We start from the raw sequence: 10,693 nt of genomic DNA, 5'->3' as shown, positions 1-10,693 counted from the left end.
AAAAAACAAACATTCTCCCAAACTCAAACTACAGTGCTGATTTGGTTTAACTAACTTTCTCATTAAAGTATGAAAAAGGGCAAATCATAAATGAAAAATGGTGTAAACGCTAATAAGGCTTCATTTTGGTGGAACCGACACACAACTGTACATCCCTACAAAATCTAGCACCTTTCTTCCTACTATTACTTCCACTTGCCTCCAGGCCATCAGTACCAGCATGATAAATAATGATGTCAAATTAAATGCCAATAAAAGTGACATCATCCTCATTGGCAGAAAGAACGCATCTTCCAGAAATATGCCCATTTGCTTTTTCCATGGGGGAGAAAAAAGTCATAAAAACTGTGATTTTGGGTAATACTCTCTTGTTTTCCACTCATATCAATAATGTCTCATGTTCAGCCTTCTACTGTACTATTTCAACACTACATTCTTTTCTTCCTCAATGCAACATGCAAGTTCTTGCTCTCACCCTGGTCACCACTTGCTTGGATTACTGTCATTCGTGCTGGCCTCCCCAACAAACTTTTTAATCAGCTTGAAATGGCACAGAATTCAGTAGCAAGGATCATTATCAGCGCCAGGTCCATCGATCATATCACACCTCTCCTCATTCGGCTTCACCTCATTTGCTCTGTTTTTTGTTTTACTGCATACAACACAAGTATCTGCTCTTTACTTTCACGGGCCCCCACCCCTCCCCTTTATCTCTCAGATCTCCTTCATCCTTAAACCCATTTGCATACTTTACACTAACTACTACTACACCACCTCCATCAGCTACACTCTATTACACAGGCTAAATCACAGTTCAAAATTGCATGTCAACTATAATATTTAGTCGTGTTTTCCATTATGCTTGCTGCTAGTTTAGTGTTTGAAGGTGACCTCGGGTTGTTTTGAGAAATGCAGACAAATACATTTCTTCTTCTTTCTTTTTCTTCTTATCATTAGAAAGGAGAAGTTGTTTTTTACACTGTGGTTAACAGAAGCAAGATTAACAGTTTATGAATATCTGGAAGCTGCAATCAAAAACTAAAAATATTTCTTCCTGTTTTAGAAGAAATAGATAATAAAATAAAATGCCATTATAACATACTGGTATGACACCAAGAACCTTTTTTTTTTTTTTAACTCTTTGCAATCATGCCAAATGGGAGGGAAGGGGGGTAATTATCACAAACACCATTTAGATCCACCTTTAATGTGTTTTTCATGGTTGTGGAGCTAACTATTTAGGCCAGGGCTCAAACAGTCCATAGAGGTGACTCAGTAGCTGGTAAAGGCACACTGGCACATTTGGCCATTTGGTAGCTCCCCAGTTTGATTGCAATGACTGCATGTTAATTTCCTGCTCTCTTTTCTACACCTCATTTGTATGGCCCCTGGATGCTATGCAACCCCCCCCCCAAAATCAACAGTTTTTTTTGTAAGTTAAAAAAAAAAGAAAGAAAGAAAAAGATCACTTTAGCAAAAATATTCAAAAGCTGAAAAATAGTAAAAAAAAAATGGAGACATCATCTTCTCTAACCTCTGCTCTCTGTCTAATAATACGTTGAATTAAAATCCACAAAAATGTCCACATGTTTCACAAGAGCTTGCTAGGTGTTGCTGTTACAGCTTTTCATGCGTAAAACCAGGTCAGCTCAGCTAATTACCAAACCATTATTGTAATTGTCCAAAATTCAGCAGCCCATATGGCAACAAAATAAAATGAGCTACTAGCAGAATTACCCATGTGAAATCAAGGGTGACGGCATAACGGGCCCAAAGAAGAAGATGAGCAAGCATGGACAATTTATTCATTGTTTTAACCAGGCTGCTGTTGTGATTGAGCTCTATGACTCAGCTATATAACTGAGTCATTACCTTGTATGCAGTCACAGTCCATGTAACAACAATCAATGCACATCTCAGAAGACCTCCTTAAAAATCTGAGGAGGGAAAAAGGTAAAATGAATGTGATTAAGAAAACCCATGAGATCACAGCGCTACGCCATCATCTTAACCTAAAATATTCAGATCCTACTCGAGGTAAACACTTCCTGTCTTATTCTATAGTCACTCCTGAAACAAAACCCAAGTGGTCCCACAAGCCCTGTCACAATCTGACATGCCTGCTGTACCCGTCTTCCGCTCTGCTGCAAGTGTTGAGGATATGAAGGTGGGCACCGAGGGGAGCCCCCCCTACGATCCCCCGATGGCAATGAAGTCAAGTCGGAGGCCTCAGTCAAACTGAGGCAAGCGTAGCCACATTTTGCAAATAATTTATGGCTGATACAGTGTTCATTAGAAATTAAGATGAAATGCGGGGAGCCTCCCCTCGTGTAGGGATGTCTCATTAAAACAGCGCAGCCTGCTCCACGCGTACAGTCTTCCATCCTGACTTGCGATTCGGTGTTTTGAATCGTGCTTATACATAAATTCAAATTATTTGGGAAATATTGATCTGAAAAAGAGAAGGAGACAGAGAGAGGGAGGGAGGGAGCGAGAGACGGTCATATGTTGTGCCGTGTGGCGCTTGATAACACAGTGCTGATACTCAGCTCCCATTAGAGCAAGATATCTTTTCTGTAAATTCTAAACAGCCTGCTATTAGCAACTATTTGATCTGTTTGTGCTGTCATGACAAAACAGACTTATTCCCACAGTGAAGCATTTACTTGTTTTTACAGCCTGCCAACAAATACCAACCACACAACAGTTTGTTTGTCAGGTCTAATTTAGCTTGTAGAAACATCGCATCCTTGCTTCCCAGTGTCCTTGGTGTTATATCTAAAGAGCTCCCACCCCTCCTCTCTAGCCTCTCCCCACCAGCCCTCCACTCCCGTGCCAACACATCAAGCGAAGGCAGCCTGATCAACCCTAATAGGGCCCGGTAATTAGAGTCTTTGCATAGAGCCTGTCTGCACGCAGCTGCCCTAAGCAGGTTGGGGAAGGACTGCCATACACTTGACAGTGTGGAAAAAAACAATGTAATGTTCAGTATATGGACCAAATTAGCCTGGCAGTAGTAAACACAATCTACTTTAAAACAATACTGACACTAATTAGGCAACCAATGTATCATTTCAGAGTTCAAGTTTTAGTTGCTGTATCAAGTACTTGAAGTACTTTGAGAGCCAACTTGATGTCGTGCGAATACAAATTAGAAAGACCTTTCTGCAAAGAGGCCAAGCACAGCCAGCATTAGGGAACAAAAACAGGTTTGTAGCTCTGCTGTTATGTGATATCTGCAGTGGGAAGTTGATACTTGATTGCTGAACTGGGGACTTTACATGCCATATGAAGTAAATCACATGCGAATAAGCAGGAATGTGGCCAACTTACATTAATTAGCAGCTATGCATATTCACACACTGTTTCCTGTTTACAGAAATTTGAGAAGAAAAAACAAATAGAAACAAAGCTGAGAACAATGCCTTAAAGTTTTACATTTCTCTACATTTCTCTACAATAAACAATCAGGACATGACACTATGGGTTAATGACTGGACTACATATTAGTGATTAAGGACAGTTACCCCCACCCCTCCACTTCCAAAACTCTTCAGCCCTTCATTATAGATGCAACTTCTGTCACACTAAATCTTCCCGTGCTGCGGTTCTATTATGAAAAGTCCGAACAGCTTGGATCATGCATTTTAAAAACCACTGTCTGCGAGAGGGTGGTTGCACCTTATGAAAAATAATCTTTTAGTCATTTGTTAAAATGCAAAATCACCCCAGAGACTGCATCGCTAATAACTTCACACGGCCCAGAAAGCTGGCTCATGTCTGCAATCATGACTGAACTGAATGGGCAAGTTTTGCAAGCAACAACTTCCCCCGCCACCCAAGTTTAAGCACTTTCTCTTTTCCAGTAGCTTTTTCAGCAGTCCTTTTTTCAGTTTTTCCTGTGGTGTAACACTTCCACTTCTGATGCAGCACAGAAATGAGGATGCATCTTAAATACGTTTACTTGAGCTAAATTGAAAGTGTGTTGAATTCTAGCCTACAGGTACCCTTTCAGACATCTTTACATCTTCTATTTTTGCATCTAACCCCAAAGTATTAAGCATTAACAACTCCTTGCATTAAAGCAGTTAGAATTAAATGTTTTCCCAGATTCACATTTAAGGGTATAAATAAATAAATAAATAAATAAATCTCAGAAAAAATATATATTTTCATGCTAATAAATTTTTTCCTCCTTGATTTGATGTGCACATGATGTCGGAGTAGCAGGGCTGTGTGTGGTTGTGCTGGAGCTGCTGTGTGTCTGATTCGCTGCATCTGAGTCCTCTGACTCTGCTCCCACAATTCAACAGGCAACAAAGGAAGAAAGGAAGAGGCCGAACGCTAGAAAGTGTTAGCCAACCTAGGCTTGAAGATGTCAACTTATTGTTTAATTCTGCTCGGCAATTTAAAGCTATATGTTTAGAGTAGCACAGGGTCCTGCCATATAATCGCTTTGCGCTTTCTGTTTTGCGTGGGAGCCGACTGAAGGGAAGGTGATGGTAATGTTTTCGACAGAAAGCGCTAACAAAGCTAGCTGGCTCAGGTACTAAGCCTGTATAAGTCAAGCTAACATTAGCCAACAATCGTCAAGGAGCGAAGCTTAAATGAAGGTGTTGTGCAAGGCGAATGCGTAAACCTTCGTGCTGTCTTGGCCATCAGTACAAGCAGAAGTGATCAGGTAAGAGGCTATATCGTGCGTGTTTACAATAAGTGGTTACAGTTATTTACAAATGCACTTTTATTATAAGCATGCTAACACTGGTCGTTAGCAAAATTTTTATTATAGCATCTGAGCAACACAGCAGCTCTCACATTGGCATCGGATATGATCTCGGTTGGCTTTGTTTGTTGTTGTTGCTATTTCAGTTGCAATGGTAATCATTGTAACCATCGGTGTTGCAATATTGGCGTTAAAGTGAAAGGCTAACAACCGGAGCTAAGCTACATCCATGCTTTTGTGTCCGCAGGCCTTTTCAGGTAAGGACAAATGTAGCTGAGCTTGGTCTGGTTACTAGAAACCACTTTAAATGTTAATGTGCGTGATTGACGATGCACGTTTTCCTCTGGTAAATTTACATGTTAATCAGACGTGAAGATTTCAAATGAGCTGGCTTTGTGTTGTTTTTGGTAGCATCCAATGAAAGGTGGTGGAAGTGGAACTTGACCCAGCCAACTGAGTCACCATTTTCCTGCTCATCATGGTGAGTAATCAGGTTGCTGCTGTTTTTGGTTATCAGACATCTGTTCGTGTTTGAGGATCTTAAATTTGAAATATTTAGTGAATTAGATATTAAAACTGATGATATTGTTTGTGTGTGTGCTTGTTTGTTTGTTTTTGTTTTTTGGTTATGTACAACTTAAAAGAGAGAGTGGGAGACTGTTTAAGGGCCACAATAACCTTCTTCAGTGCTTTATTTTTCTTTATGTGGTTCAAGGGCTTAAGTCAATATTATGAACATAATAAATAACAATCTCAGAGTGTGTCAAACAAAGAATATCTTGCATGTTTTTTCTCTCACTACAGGGTTTAATGGCTCCATTGTGTGCATGACTTGTTTCATGTGGCCTGATGGGAGGACACGGTGGATAGTACTTTCATCAGGATACCAGGAGAGCCATCTCATGCCCTCATTTTGGAGGGCCTGTCAGAATGAAGAAGATAAGCCTTAAGACCATCCGCAAGTCACTCAGCATAAAGGGCAAAGAGGAGGGTGACTTTGTCATGCTCCAGCAGCCCTCGGTGACTGCAGAGTTTTCTAAGGATGAGTCACTTTTTGGGGGCTGCTACACCAAAGAGCTTTCTGCCTGTGATATTGCTAGCGAAGATGAAAAAGGGGGACAGAACAAGGGCCGCTCAAAGAGTGAGACTCTGATGGGATCGCTAAAGAGAAGGCTGTCTACCAAACAGAAGGCGAAAGTGAAAGGCGGCGCCTCGACCATAGGCTCAGTGGACGATGAAGACACCTTCTCATCTAATTCTGTCCCGATCAGCTTCAATGAGGTAAAAGCTCAGAGACCCCTTAGATCTGCATCCCTCCGGAGTCACCATTATAGCCCTTCTCCGTGGCCTCTGCGGTCTGTCAACTCTGATGATGCGTGCATCAAAATGGAGGTAAAAGTTAAAGCCATGGTTCACTCTCCTAACCCAAGTCCCAACTTAAACGGTGTCCGGAAAGAATTTCATGATTTCCAGATGGAAGGGCTCCTTCAGGACCAAGCAGAGTCCTTAAAGAATCTCCAGCAACCGCAAAATGGTGAGCTGCATCTAAATATTGATGAAAATGATGTGCCTGTGGTGCTGGGGTTGACGCCCCAGGACTACATCCAGTACACAATGCCTTTAGATGAGGGAATGTATCCCGAAGGGTCTCACTCTTTCTGCCTGGAAGGTTCCTCTCCTATGGAGGTGGTGACAGAGGCAGACAATGGGTCCCTCCACACAGAGCAGGGACAGGAGGAGCATGAACTGGTGAATGGGATGCCTCCAGATATATTCATGGAGACCTCAGTCAATAGTATTCTTATTGGTTCTGCTGGCATGATGCTCCAAAACTCAAGAGTGGAGATACCACCTCCCCTTTCTCCACTCCTGCCACCCATGACTAGTAATGGACATATTCCAAGGACATTTTCGGGCTTTAGCTCTGCAGACAGCCAGGTAGCTGAGAGGGTAAGACACCACCTCAACTTTGACCCAAATTCGGCTCCTGGGGTTAGTCGGGTATACGACTCAGTCCAGAGCAGCGGGCCCATGGTTGTGACCAGCCTGACGGAGGAGCTGAAGAAGCTTGCTAGGCAGGGCTGGTACTGGGGTCCCATCACACGCTGGGAGGCAGAGGAAAAGCTGGTCAACCTGGCCGATGGATCATTTCTGGTCAGAGACAGCTCTGATGACAGATACCTGCTCAGCTTGAGCTTCAGATCGCAGAGCAAAACCCTCCACACCCGCATCGAACACTCCAACGGACGCTTCAGCTTCTACGAGCAGCCCGACGTGGAGGGACACACATCAATTGTTGACTTAATCGAACACTCTATCAAAGACTCAGAGAATGGGGCTTTTTGTTATTCCAGATCTCGCTTACCAGGATCTGCAACCTACCCCGTCAGACTAACCAACCCAGTATCTCGGTTTATGCAAGTGCGCTCCCTGCAGTACCTTTGCCGCTTTGTCATTAGGCAATACACAAGAATAGACCTTATCCAAAAACTGCCCTTACCTAACAAGATGAAAGATTATCTGCAGGAGAAGCACTACTGAGGATACGGATGGTAATTTGCACTTTTGTGTTCAGTTAAGAGATTTACAAAAGGGGTTTACAGACAACTACAGTTTTGAGATGATTGGTTCTGGTGGCTCTTGATTTGTGTCCGTGTGACCCTGTCACTGTTCGGCCCTTCATTCCACTATTCTGGGGTTTTTTGCAGGAGGCTCTACTTCCAGAAATGTAGGCCAGCACATAATCTATCGCAAAAACACAGCAGAGATATACAGCCAAGTAATCTTATCCGAATGCATCAAGTGCAGAAGCTGATGTTGGATACATTAACAATAATCCAGCTGTGCAAGTGTAACAGTTTTTTGTTAGTTTTTTAAAAGAAATTATATCGGCGTTGAGACTGCAGAGTAGGGAAAAGAATATTCCTTTAAAATTCTATCACTTGTTAAATTCAATCTGTAGTAGATATGAAGGATGATTCCAACATGGAGCGGTATTTTTTTTTTTTTAGGTCTCTGCAGACTGACCAATTTGGCTCATCTTTTGCTGTTTTTTTTTTTTTCCTTCACTTACAACACTCAGACTGCAAATGAGAACATTATGCATCTGTACTGTGCTGTTAGTCAAATAGAAAGATAGGGCATCATCATATTTGCAACGACTGACCTATTATTGTGATTGTAAATTTGCAAAAAGAAAGATTATAAACCTAACTCCTCATTCAGAGGATTAAGTTTCTCCGTGACCCTTTATTGGCACGTGGCAACGGTTATACAACCAATACTTAAATGCTTCTGTCTTAATATGGGACCGACTTTACTTTTGGAGCTTGTCACACGGCTTATTTTCAGCCGTACTGTTAAACACATAGGCTTTAATAAACATGATTATCTGTTGATGAAAGGTTTACCTTTAGTATCCAGGATTTACAACTGTATAGCAAAAGATGTCCACAATCTGCCAGCCTGCCAGAGCCTTCAAACAGATCATTGAGAGACGTAGCTTTAAATTATATGGCTGCATGCAGCCATTATACATTGTGCAAGCCTAAAGGTACTGATAATGCTGGATTTTAATGTTGTGCTGTTTGTGGTAACAGCATAAAGTTTATGTATAAACCTTTTTAAAATATGCTAAAAGTGAAAAAAAAATCTGCTTTGGGAATGTTACAAAAACTGCACCGCAGCTCAGGCCTAACAAGTTTGTCACTATGTGTAATGCTTTTATCTGCATGTTATAAAGGCTTTAAGACTGTCAATTAAAGGCAATGTAGAACTACACTAATTGAGAGAAGATGTCACAGTAAAAAGGGGGGGGGGGGGGGGGGATTTTTGGCTGTTATTAAAGCGCGACACTGAGTAAAAGGCTGTTAAATGCGCAGTTGCATTTACCTTGGGCAGTTTATATATATATAGACAAAATTGCCCTCAATTAACTTATGACTGGGGGGGTGCAAATAAACAAACAAACAAAAAAAAAAAACAGGTCTCTAGTCAATTGACAATCTGAATGTAGGGATGGCTGTTTCTTAGTCTCTTAATGCCTGCAATGAGCTGGACACAGATCAAAAGAATCCTAAAACTGAGGATGCTTAGGTGAGCGGATTTGGGAAAGCCAGAGTTGAGTCCTCCTCGCCATCTCGGAGTGATGCCAGTGTTTCAGCATATGACAAAAGTTCAGTCACAGCTGCATGTTGTCATTAGTGTTACATGGGTTTTCAGGACATGTAAACAGGCGTACAGTTTTTGTCATTGCTCAGTCACATTGTTCTCAGTCTCCACAGAACTGCACTACCCCACGGATTATCTCTCTACTGGGCTGTTTCTGCCAGAGTAAAGGGAAGAGCACACAGTATGCTACGCAAGTGCTTTATATGGATACTTGACAGGGAATTGTGCTTTCACATTATGAATGAGCATTTCTTTATATTATTATTATAATTTTTTTGACATCAGTGTCCTTAAAAGTATTTGGAACAACGTTGGTAGGTCGTTAGCGCATAGTTCTAGATTGTTAGCTGGAAACGGTGGTGTCTGCGGAAGTTACTATGAATCTAGCACAGCAGAAATTAGATAGGAACTTTGAATGGTGTTGCATGTTTAAAAACGTAACCTTTTAAAGCTTTTGAGTTGTATAGGAATGAAGGATTTGGGTCGTGCGTTCGGCTGTGTCGAGAGATGTTTCTGTCACAAGCATTGGCTGGATATTCTTTGTACAAGAAATGTGTTTTTCTTTCTTTTTGAATTCTTGATTTTTCTTCTTTTTTTTTGTGGTTATTTTGTTTTGTGACATTTGCCATCTGGGGGATGTGGTTGTATAGAGGGAATGTGCGCTTGTTTGAGGTATCCATTTTTATCTGCCTGCAGACCATTTTCAGAAAGCATGGGAAGCATAAAAACTACATTGACACATTATTTGCACTTGAACATTTTTTATACTTGGATCCTCTCCTGCCTACAGTTTTCCTTCAGATGGTGTGTGTGTGTGTGCGCGTGTGTGTGTGTGTTTGGTTTTTTTTTTTCTTCTTTTAATTTTAATGGTTAAATAGTCACATTTGTCCCAATGTGTTCATATAACTGTCAGATTAAAAAGAGTTTTTGTTGTCATATCTGTGGGATAAAAAGGGTAGTTCACCAGCATCATTTCAAAGCCTCTGCAAATGCTCATTGGCTGTCAAGGAATGGGATCACAGCATGAATGTTGATATTAATCATGTTTTCAGTGTGTTTGTATGTGTTTCAGTTGAAATGTGAAAAAGAAAATGTTAGTCTTTTTTTTTTTCCATAATACTATGTTCTTTTAAATGTATTGCCATTAAAATGTTTAATCTGTTATCAAATTTTGACACGCAGGAGCCAGTTTCATACGGTATGCTGCTGTGATTTCTCGAAATACTAGTTTATTATTAAGCATTATTACCTTCAAAGTTTGATTCCAGAGGTTGATGCTTGTTCAGACTGCTGACGCTTTTTGTAGTGAGAACAGCTGTTAAGCACTAAACAAGCTTCGAGTTTTTGTTTGTTTTGTTTTGTTTTGTGCATCTCGGTGAGTGAAGGTAATTGTTTACAACATTACGTTTGGACATGCCCCTCCCTTTTATTTACCCTCTCTCACGTGAATATCTTGGTACAATTTGAAAACTCTTTGTTATTATTATTATTTTTTTCTTTTAATGTGTTATACACATTTGTGCTGCTTATAGATATGATTGCCTTTCTTGTATTTAACAGTGTGGGCGGGGCGGGGATAGAATGTCACCAATGTAGATGTATGTACACACAGTGACTTTGGTTTTCATCTTGGGAGAGCAAAGCAGATTTGTAGTCAAAGGAGAATTAGTAGCGATTAGTAAACCCTCTGTAGAATTACCAGTTCACTCCAGTTTACATTGGTTGTCAACTTTCCAAAATAGATGGTCTTTTTGTATTTTTCTTTTGGGAAAAAAAATCAACAGTGATTTATTGCACATT

The 10,693-nt window shown here is 40.8% G+C and overlaps 1 protein-coding gene across 1 annotated transcript; it reads left to right on the top strand.

Moving 5' to 3' along the window:
- Nucleotides 1–4,266: 4,266 nt before the first annotated feature.
- Nucleotides 4,267–7,452, top strand: socs6a (suppressor of cytokine signaling 6a). Its single transcript, XM_026180220.2, has 3 exons — nt 4,267–4,681; nt 5,135–5,204; nt 5,528–7,452. The coding sequence occupies exon 3, from the start codon at nt 5,654–5,656 to the stop codon at nt 7,262–7,264; it is 1,611 nt and encodes a 536-aa protein (XP_026036005.2). The 5' UTR covers nt 4,267–4,681; nt 5,135–5,204; nt 5,528–5,653; the 3' UTR covers nt 7,265–7,452.
- The last annotated feature ends 3,241 nt before the right edge of the window (nt 7,453–10,693 follow it).

The sequence above is a fragment of the Astatotilapia calliptera genome, chromosome 9 (genome assembly GCF_964374335.1).
Source record: "Astatotilapia calliptera chromosome 9, fAstCal68.1, whole genome shotgun sequence".
Lineage (NCBI taxonomy): Eukaryota > Metazoa > Chordata > Actinopteri > Cichliformes > Cichlidae > Astatotilapia > Astatotilapia calliptera.
Note: the sequence above shows the minus strand (reverse complement) of the source record. Positions and strands in the feature narration are given on the sequence as shown.